This window comes from Pongo pygmaeus, chromosome 4, assembly GCF_028885625.2.
Source record: "Pongo pygmaeus isolate AG05252 chromosome 4, NHGRI_mPonPyg2-v2.0_pri, whole genome shotgun sequence".
Classification (NCBI taxonomy): Eukaryota; Metazoa; Chordata; class Mammalia; order Primates; family Hominidae; genus Pongo; species Pongo pygmaeus.
Window position 1 is genome coordinate 55611602 of NC_072377.2, and position 20040 is coordinate 55631641.

The 20040-nt window shown below is 36.5% G+C and overlaps 1 protein-coding gene across 4 annotated transcripts in view; it reads right to left on the reverse strand.

Annotated features, from left to right (window-relative positions):
* Window positions 1-20040, reverse strand: part of EMB (embigin) — a 56385-nt gene that overhangs the window by 29530 nt on the left and 6815 nt on the right. For all 4 annotated transcript variants that reach the window (XR_008502750.2, XR_008502749.2, XM_054489124.2 and 1 more), the window contains exon 2: window positions 13780-13863. Coding sequence is in view for 2 of the 4 variants with exons in the window: in XM_054489124.2 (XP_054345099.1) it covers window positions 13780-13863 (84 nt within the window). In the remaining 2 variants the exon portion in view is untranslated. The remainder of the gene's footprint in view (window positions 1-13779; window positions 13864-20040) is intronic.

Below are 20040 nucleotides of genomic sequence, written 5' to 3' on the forward strand. Positions count from 1 at the left end.
AATATACCAACTCTCAAACATATTAAATTCTCATTACAATGGAATTAACTTCATCACCTTCAAACTGTTGAAACAAGATTTAAAATAAAAGAAAATATTCATAGAAGATTAAAGAAATGTACAGTGTAGCTATATACCAATGTGAATAGTGCAATCAAAATATTTTAAAAACACACATTTTCAACTAAACATAGTTTTACATAACTTAAAGTGGAACACAGTTTTTCTTAATGGTAGGCCATCCTCCAAGCCCTAATCGTTGTCTCACTGTTTCCTATAATACTTTGCAGGTGCTTCTGCAGTTTGCTTTCCTTCCTGTCAAGAAATCACAGCATCAAAAACATGCAAAAAGCTCTACCTTTGTACATATTTTGTGGTTAGCCAACAAACTACTGTGAGCTCAGTCAACAATGTTTCAACATCCTTAATACCGCACAACTGCAATGCATTTTTGCTGCTTTAGAGTGCTGCAAAAACATCTATGACCTCTGCATTTCTAAAACGATAACTATTTGTTGTTTCTGAAACATATTTTTAAATGTGTTTAAAACCATATAGTAATTTATACCTGTCTAAATAATTTATTTTCATAGGTAACATTTTTAAAGTATATGGGCCTTTCAACAATTTGCAGTCTTCAGAGAAATGACATTTAGATTTTCTTGGGTCTATTCAGGACCCAATCTTGTAAACCATTTCACTAGAAATAAAAGTCTGCTTTGTTCTTTATTAAGAAAAAGAAAATATGGAAGAAGCCAATTAAAATTTATTGCATAGGATAGTGTTTCCAAACATGCTTTAAAGATAGAAACTCTTACTAAAAACAGTTAAGTGAACTGTGACATATACAACGCATTAGATGGGACAACTCTGATAGAAGCCAAGATAGAAAATACAGAGCCTATCAGCCTGACTTTTCATTATTCATAATAAGGTAGGAGGTGGAATGTGACTCTGGACCAGATTGAAGACTGACAGAAACAAGGAAGAGGCAACGAAAGATCCTCTCCATAAGACACACCCACCAGCACCATGACAGTTTACCACTGCCATGGCTACTCCCAGAAGTTACCACCCCTTTCCATGGCAAATGACCCAGAAGTTATCTTCTATTTTCTAGAAATTTCTGAATACCCTGCCCTTTAATTTGCACATAATTAAAAGTAGTATAAACATGGCTGCAGAACTGCCCCTGAGCTGCTACTCTTGACACACTGCCCAGGGGGTACCCCTGCTCTGAAGAAGTCACAGAGCTGTAACACCCCTGCCTCAATAAAGCTGATTTTTCTACCACCAGCTCACTCTTGAATTCTTTCCTGAGCCAACCTTCTCAGGCTAAACCCCAATGTTGGGATTCACCTGCCCTGTAACAATTTCACCATAAAAGTCAATAAAGCTTCATGATGCAACCCAAAATGTCTATTAAACATCCAGAATCCTTACAGAAACAGAAGGCCACACTAACATGAGGCCAACACCCCTATATAAAAATGATACAATGGATCTTATTTTTATCATTAATGTTGTGTGTCTTAAACACATGGAATTAACTTATGAATAAGAATAAAATTCTCAAAGTTTATATCCAAAATGTATAAAACATAATACTAATCCCTTGATTCTTGTAATTTCACTTCTCTCCCAAATAAGTCTCACATGGATTGAAGAATCATGATGGTTTATTAAGTGATCCTATCAACAAGTTATTTACATGCCATCTCATTAGTGCCACACCAATGTGATACAGCCTAAAACACACGTGCTTCCTGAATCCCATAAACTTAAAATGTGAAATCACCAATGTGCACAGAGAAACCTGAAATTATATAAACCCAACTTGAGTAAAATGTAGTACATATACACTTTGATATACTTTTTTATATGTATATAAAATCTCCAAGTAATCCCTAGAGACTCCCTCAAGACCTATGAACTATGTGGCTGGTGTTATATGAGCTGAGCCTATTTTCAAACTTTTAGATTTTTTTTACACAGACATCCTCAAAAGAAAGAGAAATACCAGAAAACATGAATGGCTTCTACACAAATGAAGCCAGGTTTTCCAAAATAATTCATCAAAGATTTGGCAATATTTTGGAAAATATGTTAAAATTATTTAAGAGGAGATGCTAGTTGAATTTCACTAAACAAAGCTTCTATCAGTCACTGTTTTCCTCCACTTCAATTAGTAACAGAAATTAAGGCATGTAATGGTTATTTCTCTACTTTCTAAACTGATTTAACATCATTTCAAAGAAAAACAAAAACAATTCTGTTTGAATTCCAGAATTGCATCTCTTGTTTCAACAATGTAGTATTTAATTTGAGACAATAACATTGGGTAATAATCCAATAATTAAATATATTTTTCTACAACATAGAGAACACTGCAATTATTGTTTACATCAGTTACAGGAAAACCATAGTAAATGGTTACATTGTTTTAGTAACCAAATACATTTGTTGCCACTGTTTCCAAACAATTAACATGAAGTTAATCCAACACCATAGTGGGGACCACTGATCATATTTTTGGACAACCAGAATCCAAACACCCTTCCCATCCGTGTAAGGTTTGGTGACAGGCAAAGTACTCACTCACTGCGGAAACCTAAGAACAGATATTTCTTCTCTCTGCCCAGCTGAGCACTAGGGTTTGGCCACTTTAATTATAACCTTCTACTCATGGCTTTAAAGTTAGAGGGAGGGAGTTAGGTACCTAGACAGAACTGAAAATTAATCACAATAGCAATGGCAAGTGTCTAGCAGTGATTGTGCCTCATTATTCTTTCACTCACTCATTTAACGCTTATTTACTGAACACCTACCACGTGCTTTTTATTTATCCACTCGTTCAACAATTTTACTAAAAATATATTACGTGCCTTTATTCTAGGCTCTAGTATCAAAAGTCCAGTGCCTGCAGAAATATCTTAAGCAGACTCTTCCAGTAATCCTTGCTGTCTGTCATCCTGAGGTCCTTGGCATTGCCAGAACTTGATTTCCAGTTTTCTCATCAATTCTGCTAGCCAAAATCCTTTATTCAACAAATTATTTCCTGCTTAACTAGCTATAGACTGTTTCTGGGCTTGAGATCATTAACCTAATCCATATACACCTATCAAGATTTACACTAGATACTTCATCTATGCACTCCTTCCATTTGATTAAAACTACATAGCACTGATGTCACTTGGCAGCTCACAAATATCTAGAACATATGATATTTGGTCCCCAGAATGAATTCTGCAAAGTGGTAATCATAGTACCAGTTCAGTACATCTGAAAGACAATACCTGAGGTTACACAGGGGACAAGATCCAGGCTGAGGTAGCAGTCCAGGACTCAGATCAGCCAGTCCCTGGCCCTGTATGCTCCCCTCCATGGCCAGTCCTGCCCTTTTGTTCTTGTAGCTATAAATCACACTTTAGTATTTTTTCCATCTCTTCTACATTTACAAATCAAAATCATCTCAAGCCGTAACAACTTGCCTCCAATCTTTATATCTAATTTCTGCCTTCTCTACCTTGATAAAAAGCTTTCATTTATTTTGAACCATTTTGCACACATCCACTTCAATATAATGGAAGAAAGGAACAGCAAATGACAATGTCATATCATTTGATTCCCCAGTACAAGAACCATTTAAATTTTGAAATGGATTATTCTAATGGATTTCAAAATTATTTTAGTAGAATTGTTTCAGAAATAAATCACAGGAAAACTTACACAGAACCCCCACCTACATACACACACACACACACACACACACACACACAGAGATAACTGTATAAAACTGATAAAAAATGTTGCTACAATTAGTGAAGACTGGAGAGGGTATGGAAAGCATTCAAGATTGGCCTATTCATCCCTTCATCTTCTTTCCCCATCATGGTTACTTCGCATGGAACAAAGGATTTAAAAGTGACACAAGCACACGTATGTTCATTGCAGCACTATTCACAACAGCAAAGACATAGAATTAACCCAAATGCCCATCAATGATAGACTGGATAAAGAAAATGTGGTGCATATACACCATGGAATACTATGCAGCCACACAAACAAACAAGATCATGTCCTTTGCAGGGATATGGATGAAGCTGGAGGCCACTATCCTCAGCAAACTAACACAGGAACAGAAAACCAAATACCGCATGTTCTCACTTATAAGTGGGAGCTGAACAGTAAGAACACATGGACACAGGGAGGGGAACAACACACATTGGGGCCTGTCGATGGAGAGCAGGGGGTGCAGAGCATTAGGGAAAAGAGCTAATGCATGCTGGGCTTACTGCCTAGGTGATGGATTGATAGGTGCAGCAAACCACCATGGCACACGTTTACCTATGTAACAAACCTGCACATCCTGCACATGTACCCCAGAATTTAAAAAATAAAATACAATAAAAGTAACTGGATTTCATCAAAGGAGAGGTAAACACAAGCCTCAGTACACACCAGTTCAAGATAAGGGCTCATAAATACCTAATGTAAACTGAAAGCATGGCCTGCTACCTTGGTAATGAATTTCTCCAAACTGCAGGTGTTTACACCCTGATGCCAGTCCTTGATATTTAGTCTTACAATGGTTTATGTCTCATGGTATCAACTTCTAAGGTGCTAACCATGCAGACACTCAGGGAGTCAGTACATACATTTTGTACACACCCCAAGTGACTGATTGTCTCAGGTCACATGCCTCCTTTGCAGAAAGGGCTCCTCTAACCTTACAACACTGGTAACAACAGACTCTCTCTATCACACTTCCTTTATATACTTCCTAGCGTTTGGCACTGTCCGGTTTCACTTTTCATATTAATTTGTTTACTTACTCATTCATTGCCTTTCCCACTGAAACATATACTGTATGACATGGGGGGAGGAGGGCAGAAAGGGAAGTCTGCCATGTTCACCACTGTAAACCAGGCTTTCAATAAATTTTTGTTGAAGTTGTTGTACCTCCTGAAATATAGTATTTAAAACATGAATCACTTCTTTAGACAGATAAGGCACCTTCCCTTAGACTGAAGGTTCAAGCATATTAAAATTCTGCCTCATGATTTACATGAGGAATTCTAGGCGGAAAGTACTTTATGGGATATGCAAGAAATGCACAAGAAGTTCTTGTCTCACACAGTTGACTCATCCATTGGCCAAAACAAATTTTTTTAGTACTTTTATATGCTATATGTGATATAGAGGGGATTTAAAAATTATTAATCTAGCAGGGGACATATAACTCAAACATAAATATCTACAATTAAGTTTAACTACAACAGATACTATAAATCAAATGAGATCTAAATCACAGATGGCAATAGTATAAAAACATTAATTTTCCCCAAAATAAATCTATAGAGTCGGTGAAGAATCAGTCAAATTCCAAAAGTACTTTTTACAGAACCCAATTTTAAGAAATGCAACCATCAAAAAGTGGGAGAAGCATATGAACAGACACTTCTCAAAAGAAGACATTTATGCAGCCAACAGACACATGAAAAAATGCTCATCATCACTGGCCATCAGAGAAATGCAAATCAAAACCACAATGAGATACCATCTCATACCAGTTAGAATGGCAATCATTAACAAGTCAGGAAACAACAGGTGCTGGAGAGGATGTGGAGAAATAGGAACACTTTTACACTATTGGTGGGACTGTAAACTAGCTCAACCATTGTGGAAGTCAGTGTGGCGATTCCTCAGGGATCTAGAACTAGAAATACCATTTGACCCAGCCATCCCATTACTGGGTATATACCCAAAGGATTATAAATCATGCTGCTATACAGATACATGCACACGTATGTTTACCGCAGCACTATTCACAATAGCAAAGACTTGGAACCAAGCCAAATGTCCAACAATGATAGACTGGATTAAGAAAATGTGGCACATATACACCATGGAATACTATGCAGCCATAAAAAAGGATGAGTTCATGTCCTTTGTAGGGACGTGGATGAAGCTGGAAACCATCATTCTCAGCAAACCATCACAAGGACAAAAAACCAAACACCACATGTTCTCACTCATAGGTGGGAACTGAACAATGAGAACACATGGACATAGGAAGGGGAACATCACACACCGGGGCCTGTTGTGGAGTGGGGGGAGGGGGGAGGGATAGCATTAGGAGATACACCTAATGTTAAATGACGAGTTAATGGGTGCAGCACACCAACATGGCACATGTATACATATGTAACAAATCTGCATGTTGTGCACATGTACCCTAAAACTTAAAGTATAATTAAAAAAAAAAGAAGTGCATGTGAAAGAATGAAAGTCCAAGAAAGAAAACCTGTTTTTTTAAAAAGTACAGATAAAAAGATATAATGTTTTTAAAAATAATACTAACATGTTAATTACACCATAAAATACCAAGAAATTAATGAAATAAAATAGGCAAAACTTTTTAGACTGCAAGCAAAAATCTATTAGTGAATCAGGAAATCAATTTAATAGTTATCAACACATTTGTTTTTTAATGGATTGGAGTAAAAGAGAAATTATCAGAGTATAACAAGCCTACTAGGTGTAAGTGTTATTCGATGAATACTTTGTTTCATATGTGTGTGAACATGCAGTTGGTGCATCAGGTTACAAAGTAAAATGTGCTTCTTACTTTGGGAAGTACTTTAATAACTTTGTAAAACAATGTAACAGTAGAGAAACAGAACAGAGTTTGGGAACTGAAATATGATTAGAGTGCTATTTCAAAGCTATCAGGAAAAGGAGAACTATTCAGTTAAGAGGGTTGAGACGCAGGCTAACAGTACAAAATAATAAACATAAAATTAGTTCCTTCTCACATACAAAACATAAAACTAAATCATAAATGGGTTAAAAAGTGAAAGGTGAAAAAGTATGCAAATAATAGGAGGAAATATAACGAAACTTCTTCACAATTAAAAAACACCACATAAAAGTCTAAAGTGGGAAAAAATATTCGCAACTTCTATAAAAAGTAAAAATTCAGTATCCAAAATTTATGCCTACCTCATTTAAATTAATTCAAAAAATAAAATATAAGCCTAGTATGTGGGTCAGGGGAAGGGGCTAACTGTCAAGATGTTTTGAAGGCCAATCTGGAAGTATATATCAAAATAAAGATGTGCATAATTTCTAACTGAGCAATTCTACTTTGTGGTATTTATCATAGAGAAACATTCACAATTATGCCCAGAGAGATACATGTAGGGTAACCCTTGCTACATGGTTTATAACAAAAAATATATTAGCCAACTAGGGTCCATTAGGAAAAAAATGTCTAAGTAAGCTGGTGTATTTATATTGTGCATACAAGTTAAAAAAAAAGCTAGATTCATATGCAATATGACTAGATCTCCAAAAACTAATGTTGAATGACAAAAATCAATTTTCAGAACAATATATATGGACTAATACCACTAAAACTAAAGAAAACAAACAATACTACATAGTTTTTATGGATGCACACATACACACACACACACACACACACACAGAGCATGGGAAAGAAACACATTGAACAGCGTATACCATTGGAAAAGAGGAGAGAGAAGAGAGATAGAAATGGTGGGTAATTCAATGAGACCTGAACCTCATCAGTCAAGTTTTTTATTTCACCTCCTGAAATTCTATTTGGATATTTTTCGAACCTCCTTTGTCTTTTTAAAAAACAGTATAATATTCATTCTCATGTTTTTAATATTTCTTTTATTTTTCTACCTAGTATTTCTATAATCTGAAGCTCTGGAATGTCTAATCCTACTGCTCCTTAGCTCTCTTAGGGATTGTGTGCTTGTTTTTTATATTTTTGTTTTGTGACATGTTGAGACATGTAACAGCAGGGATTATGTCACCAGGACGGACAATGCATTCTTCCACAGATGGTTTTTCATTGCTTTCCTGTGGAAGTACTACCTGCCAGGGTCATCTTTGTGTTATTTCTCAGCTCGGAGGCTGTACAGTATAATGCAGGTAATGTAAATTTGCATTTAAACTATGTTGAGGACAGGCCCATGTCTTTAAATAATAAGGGAAATCTTTGGGGATTTGAAGGTTTTTTAAAAAGATTATTTTTATTCATATTATTTTTAATTGGCAGATAACACTGGGAATCTTTTGGTTTAAATGCCTAACAAAACTTTAAAAGAAAGAAGCCAACTTGACATCTTGTGCTGTCGGCTGATTTTCTTCCCTAAATCAAACCTTTCCCTACATTTACAGCCTAGGAAGGATAGTTTTCTGCAGGTTTTCAGTTCCGACTCTCCTCCTTGCATGAACTCAAGGCCTTGTTTTTTATATTTTTGTAGCTCTTAAAACTCAAATATCTTGGCAACAAACACAGGAAACCTAACACAATATCAGTTAACGGGTTTCATGCCCTGATCACCAATTTTGATCAGTAGAAACTTCTTTACTTTTGTGTACATTGCTATATATTTAAAAGAATGTTTACTGTATTTTAGATATTCATAGGTGTGGCAGGAGAGTTTTCAGATTTTCTAATTTACTCTAATGCTGAAAGTAATGTTTAATATTTTCAAAACAGAACTCATTTTTACTCACAGAATTAAAAATTAACAAAAATACAGTAAATACATATCAGAGAAGCAGGAACATATGTGCTTCTCTGATATGTGCTTTATTGAAGGTGGGATCTTGGCTCCATTCTTAAAGAGAGGAAGGATTTGAACACCAGTAGGAGGGAGGGAAGAGACAGGTCCCACTTACAGAGTGTGAGGTCCTGTGCCTGTGATTCAGCACCATCATCTAACTTTATGGTGCGATTCTTTACTAAATGTTAATCACAAGATTATTAAATCATGTGTATTCCCAAGATAAGGGGATGGGAAACATGTGCAGGACTCTCATTTTTAATGTATAGAACAGTAGGGATAATTTTCAAATGGGGAAAATTTTGTCCCCCAGGGAATGTTTGACAATATCTGGAGACATATCCAGCTGTCATAATTTAGCAGGTGTTACTCACATCTAGTGGGTAATGGCTAGGAATGGTGTTAAACAACCTACAATTCTGCAAACAACCTCCTATAACCAAGAATCATCCAGCCCCAAACATCAATACTTCTGTTAATAAAAATAAAAACAAAAACAAAAACAAAACTGATATAGAACAAAAGTTGATCACAGCCACTGCCACTTGTGTTGCTATGGGTAGATCCCTCTTCCATCTTCACTTTCTCTGACTCGCTATGAATGTTAGGTCTCAATTTTTTTCTCTGTACATCAAGTCTACATATAAAGTTTGATGAGTACCTCTGAGAAAATATCCTAACATTTGCAGCATTGGAGTCATGCTAGAATCTTTTCTGCAATAAAGTATTTTCACTTCTTTTCTTCTTCTCAATCTTCTCAATCACCTGCCCCTAGAATCTGAGTGGTCCTAACCTAGACCTCTTGCTGGCCGAGATTTAGACAATGTGGTTGTTTTTCCTTATCTTGACTAATCTTCCCGAATCTTACATTGTGCCTTAATTTGCACATCTGCCCCTCTAATGTCTGCTTATATTATCTCCTTGGCTCACAAGAACCTTGTGGGACAGCTGCTCACATCTCAACATGTAAATAAAATGTGCCATTGGGTCAACACAGGAGAGGTGATTCCAACGTTAACAAGTTGGTCAAGGAAACTGTTAGCTGTTTATTTTTATTTCAATCTCTTCCGTTAAACTATAACACACTGATTGAGAAACTAAACACTAATATGAAGAGAAGAAAAAAACAAAAATAAAAATATATTGTGGTAATACAAACAATACAATGAATTCCAAATACTATGGACATTGGAAAATTAAGTACAGTGATATAAAAATAGTCCATAAAAATGGACTATTTTTATATCACTGATATAAAAGATCTGTTTATCAAAAGATCTGTTTTAAAACCTCTGAAAGAAAAAGTACTTTTAGTTATCAAGATAACTTTTGATAACTAAAAGTTTGATAAACTAAAAATACTTTTTTTGATAATATTTTATTTTAGATAAGTATTTTGATAAAATACTTTTAGTTTATCAAAAGATCTGTTTTAAAACCTGAGAGCAGAAAAAATACTTTTAGTTTCGGACAATTACTTTCACAAATTTATGATTAAGGAAGTACAATTTCTTTTTTTCTGGAGGGCAGGGGAGATGGACTCTTGCTCTGTCACCCAGGCTGGAGTGCAGTGGCACAATCTCGGCTCACTGCAACCTCCGCCTCCCAGGTTCAAGTGATTCTCCTGCCTCAGCCTCCCAGGTAGAAGGGAATACAGGTGCCCGCCACCACACTTGGCTAATTTTTGTATTTTGGGTAGAGACAGGGTTTCACTATGTTGGCCAGGCTGGTCTCGAACTCCTGGCCTCAGGTGATCTGCCTGCCTCGGCCTCCCAAAGTGCTGGGATTGCAGGCAGCAAATCCAACTTCTAAAGCAATAGTTTTGTTACTAAATAAACCTAGAAATAGCAATAAACCTAGAAAATAGCTTTATTTTCATTACTACATCATTTCAAAACTAATGTCATTCTTCTAAAAATAAATATACTTGATTAATTAATGCTGTTAAAAGAAACAAGTAAATGGGCATTATGCCCAGAGAGAAAGGCTGCAAAGCATAATGGTTAATAGCACAGACTGGGCACTAAGCTGCCTGCATTTAAAACCATAAGCTCCAACTCAGGAACTGTGATCCTGGTCAGTTCACTTCGTCTCTTTGTGCCTCTCTTTCCTCACCTGCAAATTACAAATAGTAACAGTACCCACACCTCATTGAGCTGTTATAAGAATTAAGTTATTTAGAAATACAAACATGGTACACAGTCAATATCATGAGTTTAAGTAAATAATTAGCAATATTTTAAAAATATTAAATAAGTAAGCTTTTATGAATCAAAAGCCATGTTTTCATTCTCCCAGGCACAAGAATCCATATGTTTTCCCGTCTCAAGAATCTTTGGATAAGTATGCATGTCAAGAGCCAGACCAAAATCTTTCTGGTCCAAAATTTACAATTAACGTATTGTAATTGAATCTCTCTACAAGACACATTTTATCCTAACAGAGAGATTAACTTCGACAATGGCCAGAGGGAAAGAGAAAATAATAAGTAACAACATAGAAATGCTATAAGTATTGTTTCTAGACAACAATGAGTAATGATAAAATCAATATTGATACATATCAATGTTATGAAAATATGAAAACACTCCATTTACAAATAGTAGGTTAAAAATCTTAACAGCAATAAGAAGAAAGTCTATGGTTCATAAGGTAAAAATTGATAATCAGGAATTGGAGTTATCTTGTCATATTCAACTAAATTAGAGTCCAGAGACCCAGTAAAAAAGAAAAAAAAAAAAAAAACACTTGGGACACAAAGCACCTGCCCAGGGCTAATGCTACAAGCTAGCTGCTGAAATGACCTGGTATAACTTTAAGACCAGTTTTACCTAGCAGCTTCTGAAACAAACCGCCATGACTCTAAGACTAATTTACCCACCACCATCACTCACCAGTCAGAGCTTCTCAGCTCCCAAAAACTTTGCTAGTGCTAATGAGTTTTCTTCCAAAATAATATATAACATTTCTCTCTAATAAAACCTCTAAACTTCTCTTTGGTTTTCAGTCATACTGAAGACCATTCCACTCTCTGTGTATGCCCTGAACTCCAATTCTGTTCTACCAAATAAAACATTTTGTTTAGAGATTCATCTCGATATTTTTATTTTACATTGACACTAAAAATTATAAATATATCTTCAAATTTAAATTCTGTAGTTCAGCAAAGGTAGTTTCTAAGATCAAACTTTTTGATGGGAAGGCACTAGAGCAACAACCTACATGGAAATGTAACCATTCAGTGCCCAACTCTGAGATCTAATGTTTCTAAATTAATGTCAAATCTTTTGTCGAAAACAAATCCAAAGTGAAATGAAGACTATTATTATTATTATTATTATTATTATTATTATTATTATTATTTGATAGAGTCTCACTCTGTCCCCCAGGCTGGAGTGCAGCGGCTCAACTTCGGCTCACTGAAACCTCCAACTCCTGGGTTCAAGTGATTCTCCTGCCTCAGCCTCCCAAGTAGCTGGGACTACAGGTGTCCACCACCACCCCCAGCTAATTTTTGTATTTGTAGTAGAGACAGGGTTTTGCCATGTTGGCCAGGCTGGTCTTGAACTCCTGACCTCAAGTGATCCACCCACCTTGGCCTCTCAAAGTGCTGGGATTACAGATGTGAGCCACCCTGCCCAGACTGAAGACATTATTTTTAAAAAGACTATTGCAATAGAGAAAAACCTTCAAACTTAAGATCTGCAAGCATCCCAAAAGTAAACAGAAAAGCCTATCTTTTAATATGGAGAGGGATAAGCAGTAAAGCAGGAACTTTTTCAGGGAAACTGGGCAAATGAAAGAGTGTACACAGACAGCATGATAGGGCTACAGTCAGCCAATTCTCAAGATGTTCTTCATTTTAATGCTTGCTCATACTTAGGGCAAGCCACGTTTCAGGGGTCTGTAAGGAAGAAAAAAGACAGACTAAAGTTTAACCAAGCCAAGGAGGGGGTAAGTAATGGATAATTGCAAACAATTAGTCTCTTTATAACAGTGGGAATACGGCTTTAAATAGCACTATTTAGAATAAAAGAATAGGAGTTAAACTCTCCAAACAGGTTAAGTAAGTAAACAACCAGCCTGATAACAATTAAAAAGTCCATTTTTTGCTCCTGCCCTGAGCATTGACCGTTTCGTTTCCAGGCCCCAGCTGTACTGGTTGAGTAAGCAGTGCCCTGCTGCCAACATTGCCAGGCTGGTTAAAGAACGTGCAAATTGCTTTCTCACATGACTCTCTTAAAGAAACATTTCATCTCAACAGAGGCAACCAACAACTAGAACTTGCAAAAAGTAAAAGAACATAGGAAAGTTATAATAATTATTTTTTACAAGAATGAACTCCATATATTGGAATGGGGACATTTGGGAACAAACAAAAGCTACACAAAGTCAAAAAATGCTCCCCCAAAAAGCTCAATGCAAACATTTCCATTGTTATCAGATTGGGAAACACACAGCTGCGCACACACACACACACTTTCTTTTCATATTAAACAGAAATAGAGAAACAGTTCATAAGACTAGAAGACAGTTAAACACTAGATGTGTATTTGGAAAAACCTAACTATTGATTTAATAATAGGTTTGTGATGTTTTAAATTCTAATTATACAATTTTAATATTGTTCCTAAAACAGATTAATGACTCTTAGGAATTTAAAAGACTAAGATTACTTTGGAAACATGGAATCCAAAACTGTGAAAGAAAAAGCAGAGAAAGCAGGGCTGGGTTAATTTTGGAGTTCCTTGCTTGCTTCTCCTTAGCACAGTGACTCATTTGATATCATCTTTAATTTCTCTGGCTAAAGGTTTTCCAACAGATACACAAATTCTCTTCTTGACCTAGAGTGATGTAATGGATGTACCAGCAAGAATTAATGAAAATATAAGAGTATCTGCAAATCAAAATTGATTCTCCCTTTTCTCAGGTATCCGTTTTCTGGGGAGCCATTCTTAGCCTTAGCATGTCTGGAATATTTTCCTCCTTTGTGCATCCCCAGTAAAACGTCCTCACCACATTAGATTCTCAGCTCACTGCTGGTATGTTTTCCCACCGGGCCAGGAACAGGGATTACCACTTCACAAAGCAAAAAGCAATAGCTTTGTTTAAGAAAAATTGCTTAAACCCTTTTTTTGGAATTGCATTATTTGAAACATGATACATTTACCAGTCAGTGATATGTTATGACTCTCCAAGGAAAAGTTATTTGCCATCATTTCTTCTCTGAGAGGTGGACTTGTAAAAGGCGAATCTATAAGAGAAAGAACACGTGATTACACACTCTTACCAAGAGTCAATGACTATCCAAAAACTACTTTGAAACAGCTAAAACACTGTTGTGAACTATTAATGAAAAACTGTGTTTTCAGGAAGCTCAAAGTCTTATATACTTCAAAGACATTTAGAGATATATTAGGCTATTAAATGTAAAAAAAATTCTGATTTTTTTTTTCTTTTTTAACCTAAAAATCCCTACTGACTTACATCAGATGGCTTTTTTTAAATAACGCCTTCCATTTTCATTCTACTATTATAGTTTCTTTACAAAACATAAATAAACTGAAGATACCAAGGAATTAGATGAGAGAGCCAGAAAATGGAAAGACATGAAGAGGCAGAGAGAGAAGATGAAAGAAGCGCGACCAGCAGACCTTAATAAAGGGAATTAAAAAAACAAAATAGATAGCATTGGGCACCAGGGAACAGAGAAGATAAAATGGCTGACGGGCCAGTTTGGGTTGCTATTTGTTTTCTAGCTACGGTTACCAAGAGGCATGCCCTCTTTCATCTGACTTTCAGTTTCCTCTGCCTCTGTCACTTCTCTCTCCTTTTGAAAACTTTCATTAAAGAAACAAGGTTTCTATTTCCACCTCTCTCACTCTCCTCGAAGTTACTTTTTTTTTTTTTTTTTTTTTTTTTTTTTTTTGAGATGGAGTCTCACGCTGTTGCCCAGGCTGGAGTGCAGTGGCATGGTCTCGGATCTCTGCAAACTCCGCCTCCCTGGTTCAAGCAGTTCTCCTGCCTCAGCCTCCCCAGTAGCTGGGACTACAGGCGCCCGCCACCACGCCCAGCTAATTTTTGTATTTTTAGTAGAGACCGGGTTTCCCCACGTTGGCCAGGATGATCTCAATCTCTTAACCTCGTGATCCGCCCACCTCGGCCTCCCAAAGTACTGGGATTACAGGCATGAGCCACCGCACCCGGCCGACAACATGGCCTACTGTTCCTTTCGTTTTAGAGTGCCAGACCTTACCTTCCAGGAAACTACTCAAATATATCAAAGAAGTCAGAGAAGGGGGAAAAAAGGCTTATTATTGTAAACTTGGCTGCATTATTTAAATTAAATCCCATTCAATTTAAATGAAACCTGAGCCATTTTTATTACACTTTTTAAAAATAATCTGCTCAGAAAGTTATTTCTAGTACAAGATTAGATTTCCAGTTCTTTCATTTTCTTATATGTATGAAAAATGTTATCAAAGTTAGTGATCACTTTTGTTACTTTAGCTTTAGAACATTGCTTTTTACAATATCGCCTAGTAAAATAACGTACCTAGCAGAACCTAACTCTCCAATAGGCTGTGTTCCAAAGGTTTAATCACTTCTAAAACAGCTTTGGAAGTTTAATGCACTTTCTAAACCACCATGGCACATGTATACCTACATAACAAACCTGCACATTCTGCACATGTATCTCAGAACTTATAATAATTTTTAAAAAAAGAAAAAAAGTCCTTAAATAACATATTAAATGAGACTACCCTCTCACAATGATTATATAGGAAAATATGTCCTGAGTTTCTCACTGGGCTATCAAGTATACGAAACCTTTCCTCCAGTCACATCTAGTATTCATTCATTCATTCATTCATTCACTCATTCATTCATATTCGTACCCATATTCTCCCATTCTCCCTCTCCTCCCATCACCCTCCTTCTCTGTCTTTTCACCCCTTTTCTCTCTTCCTCTTCCCTCCCACCCTCCCCAACTCTCTCTTTTTTTCTCTCTCTCTCTCTCACACACACACACACACACACAAACACACATATACACACTGCTTAAAAGAAAGGCTTCCATAAATGTTATTTTCCTAATGAAAATTCCTTGTTTCCATTCTTGGGGCTAGCATACTTAGAGGTTATATTAAAGACAGAATATTTCAGGAAGATCAAGGCAGATGCTATTCACTTAAGGACAGGAAGCCAGGCGGGGGTGGTTGAGAAGGAAACCGCTATTCTACTATATCATCTGTTCTGTGAAACCTGCAAAACGTAAGCTTTGATATCTTTGCTTTTCTCCCCAGGGATACCCCACTGTACAGCAGAATACAATCTTAAGGGTTCTTATTATACTCTTTATCCCTGAAACAAGCCCATAACCTTTTTGAGATTTCCAGCATCATTTATTATTATGGTTCACAGTATCAGTAACAATAAGAGTGACATAAACTAAAGAAAAAATGATTTCTGTCATTCTTATTCCTATTCCACTTAAGCAAGTGAATATACACAGTATCTCATGCACACTTGGTACTGATGGGGAATATGAAGCTGGGCAAACTTGGTCCTTAAAGGGCTATATGGATCATAATAGTAGGGGTTTGGGCCCACAATTTGAGATTGAGAGTCATTAAAATTTTGAGCAGCACCCATTAATGCATAGTATTGACTATAACTAGCCAGTATATTTTATACAAATTGGCACATGAGCTAGAGTGTGAAGCCTGAGCCTGGAGGTGGAAGGAGGGTGAAGATAATTCCAGGAAGATGAGCTCCAATGCTGGGGCTATTCTCTCTTACTGATCACTAGGACTTGTCATGGATGGGCTCAACAGGGACCGGTGTTAGAATAAGGAGAGAAAATGAGTCTAAGTTTGGCTTTGGCAGAATCTAAGCTGATGACAGTTGAAGGACAGGAAAGGAAGGAAACACCAAGTTTCCAGAGGTAGGGAAGTCTGGGTATTTCCAGAATATACTAGCTGTTGAGGCCATTACCAATTGCTGGCTCACATATTAAAAATACAATCAGACATCCATAAACCAAACACCACCAGTACCTTAACTTCATATTCCCTTTAAGGCCTTAATCTTGATCAAGCTTCAGGTTCCACTGAAAAAGCCCCAAGTGCAAAAGAACACATGTAACTGCTATGTGGCTTTTGCCTTGGGAAAAGTCCCTTAAAGAGGCAATATACAGAAATGCCTTAAGTGGAAAAGCAGGGCAGCCTACAGAAGGTATTAGGGCAGTAAAAGAAGTTATTTGTTTAAGCAAGGTATTTTTTAAGCAAAAAAGTGAGAATGTAAACCGTATTGCTTTTAGTTGGAAGACAGGTGGCAGGAGGCTGATTCAGCTAACATTGGGGTTTAAAGGAAATTGGCAGGAGACTCAGGCAGATGTGGTTTGAATACTTCCCTAAAAGGATTAGGCTGAGTCACAAAAAGAAGTATAAAATGGAGAGGAAGGAATTTGGGGTCTTAATCCAAATTCTGTCACTGACTGTTACTTAGGGTTTCTAAATGCCATATGCCCAGCTCAGTGCTTTGAAAATATGTCTCCACTGTAAACCTCATCTGATAGGGAAAAAAAATGAGGATCAGAAAAGTTGTATAAATATGAGTGATGATGCCAAGATCATAACATGCATTTCTCAAGTTATCAAACTCACCCTTTCTTAATCATTGCTGAAAAATTTCCATATAGCATTCTTTTACAGGTAGAGACAAAAATATCAACATGAAAGAGTAACATCAAATAGTTGCTCAAGAGATTAAAAGACTTTTTTCTCTCTTTGCCGGGCAGTTGAGGCATGAGACTACTGCATCAAAGAAGTGAGTAACATCTTAATTTTCACCTGTTATAATTTTCTGTGAAATAGCAAAATGGTCTCTACTTAAATGTTTTTCAATATTATATTTTAAAATATGTGTTGCTAGAAGGGCCTATAATTTATTCTATTAACACTTTCAAGTGAAATAAACATGCTATAATTCTACCTAATGGTATTAAGGTAACATTTTCACATATTTCATTTTGAGGGCTTCATTTAATTGAAGTAAGTTGGGAAGAAAAATAAGTAACACTAGAAAACTGCATTGGGTCTTAAGATTTGCTTTTTTAAATCAGGAAATAAATGCAACTACATCTCTGATTAAGAATAAACATTCTCTCTAAAGCCCCCAAAATCCCTTTATTATATGTTAAAATCTTGGAAGGGTCTGAACTTCATTAAGAAAAAAGTGTAAGAAGCAACTACTATTAGAATAAATATTATTCTTTTTCTCATCTCTATACTGATTGCTATCAACATGCAGTACTTAATCTTAACATTCTGATATACAGCATTATAAATGTGCAACCCAATTACAGAAACACTGATAGGAATGAATATTACATATTATTCATAAAATAGAGATTTGGAAATAAGAATATATTTCTTCATGGAAGCAATATTATATATAACCATGTGATCCCATGCCAAATTGTAAAGGCCATTAAGCCATGATATGGTTAAACCTTAGCTTTAAAATACCTAATTACTCAGTAAAATACTGATTATACACAACACATGGAGAATTATGGGTTTTAGGAGCAGAGTAGCCCTATCCCTTGTCCATAAATGCAGCAGAAGGAGGAAAAAGGAAATAAGGCATCTCTGAGTCCTGGAAATTATACTCCAGAGAGATTCATCCAAAAAAGAAGAAAAACAAGGGGAAAAAAAAAAAACTTGTCAAAAAATTCTAGTTATCGGGGCCAGGCACGGTGGCTCACACTTCTAATCTCAGCACTTAGGGAGGCTGAGGCAGGCAGATCATGAGGTCAGGAGTCCGAGACCAGCCTGGCCAGCATGGTGAAATCCCATCTCTACTAAAAATACAAAAAATTAGCCAGGCATGGTGGCATGTGCCTGTGGTCCCAGCTACTTGGGAGGCTGAGACAGGAGAATTGTTTGAACCCGGCAGTCGGAGGTTGCAGTGAGCTGAGATTGCATCATTGCCCTCCAGCCTGGATTGCAGAGTGAGACTCTGTCTCAAAAAAAAAAAAAAAACAAAAAAATTATAGTACTCCTGATGGGGACATTTATAAGTCAGACTTTCTAAGTCAGGGATAGATAATACTCCACACAGAGAACTCTTGAACTCTTGATATTTTCTGCATAGTATGGAAGCTATTGGACAAGAAGCCTTCACAGACAAGGTTTTTTTTAAGGCCTTCTGACAAGTACAATGTACACTTTTACCAGTCTTGTAAAACTATTTTAAAAACCAGATGGTATAGGAATGGAAATAAATTGATCTTTTTAAAAATATATAATTTTGGCAATAATATACATTTCAAAGGGCAATGTAAAAATTCTGTTTCAAATCACCTCTACATGGGTCACTAAGATACTTTAACAGTAAATTATGCCAAATAAAAACTTATTAAAAAATAAAACCCCAAAAGTTAATAACTAAGATTTCTATTCTTTCTAAAGACTGTACATTTGTTAAATGTTTCAATTGTTAGTCTATTGGATAAGAGTTGGGATTTTGTTCAGTGGCTCTCAACTGAGGGTAGTTTTGCCCCACAGGAGATATTTGGCAATGTCTGAAAGCATTTTGCTTGTCACAACTGGGGGAAGATTACTACATTTATTTAGTAGGTTATATAAGTTTCCACAACAAATTACCACAAATTAGGTGTCATAACAAATGACTACAAATTTGGTGGCAAAAACAACAGAAGTGTATTCTTTCACAGTTCTGGAGGCCGGGAGTCTGAAATCAAGGTGTTGGCAGAGCCTTCCTCCTCTGAACTCTTGAGTGAAGAATCCTTCCTTGCCTCTGCCTAGCATCTGGGAGTTGCTGGCAACCTTGGCATTCCTTGGCTGGTGGTAGCTGCATTAGTCCAATACCCGCCTCTGTCTTCACATGATCATCCTCCCTCTGTATATGTCTCTGTCTCTATGTTCAAATCTCCCTCTCCTTTTTTTATAAAGACCACAGTCATTAGGTTTAGGGTTTACTCTAATTTAGTATGACCTTATTTTAGTTCATTACATCTGCAAAGACCCTACTCCCAAATAAGGTCACTTTCACAGGCACCAAAGATCAGGGATTAAACACATCTTTTTGGGGTATACAATTCACCCACCACCTATGTGGAGGCCAGGGATACTGCTAAACATTTTAGGATAACAGCTTGCCACGACCAAGAATTATCCAGCGGAAAATGCCAATAGTACCAAAGTTGAAAACCTTGATTTTGAACAGATACATTGGCAATCCTGATTCTTCAATGTGATGATTCTTAATAATCTTCCAATGGCCCTGTGGCCCTAAATTCCTGTTCTGCATAGTTTAGGTGCAGACATTTTTAAAGTGTGAACATTTTTTGCCACCCTTCCCTCCCAAGAACACCCTCCTGCCAGGGGCCTATTTTGAGGAC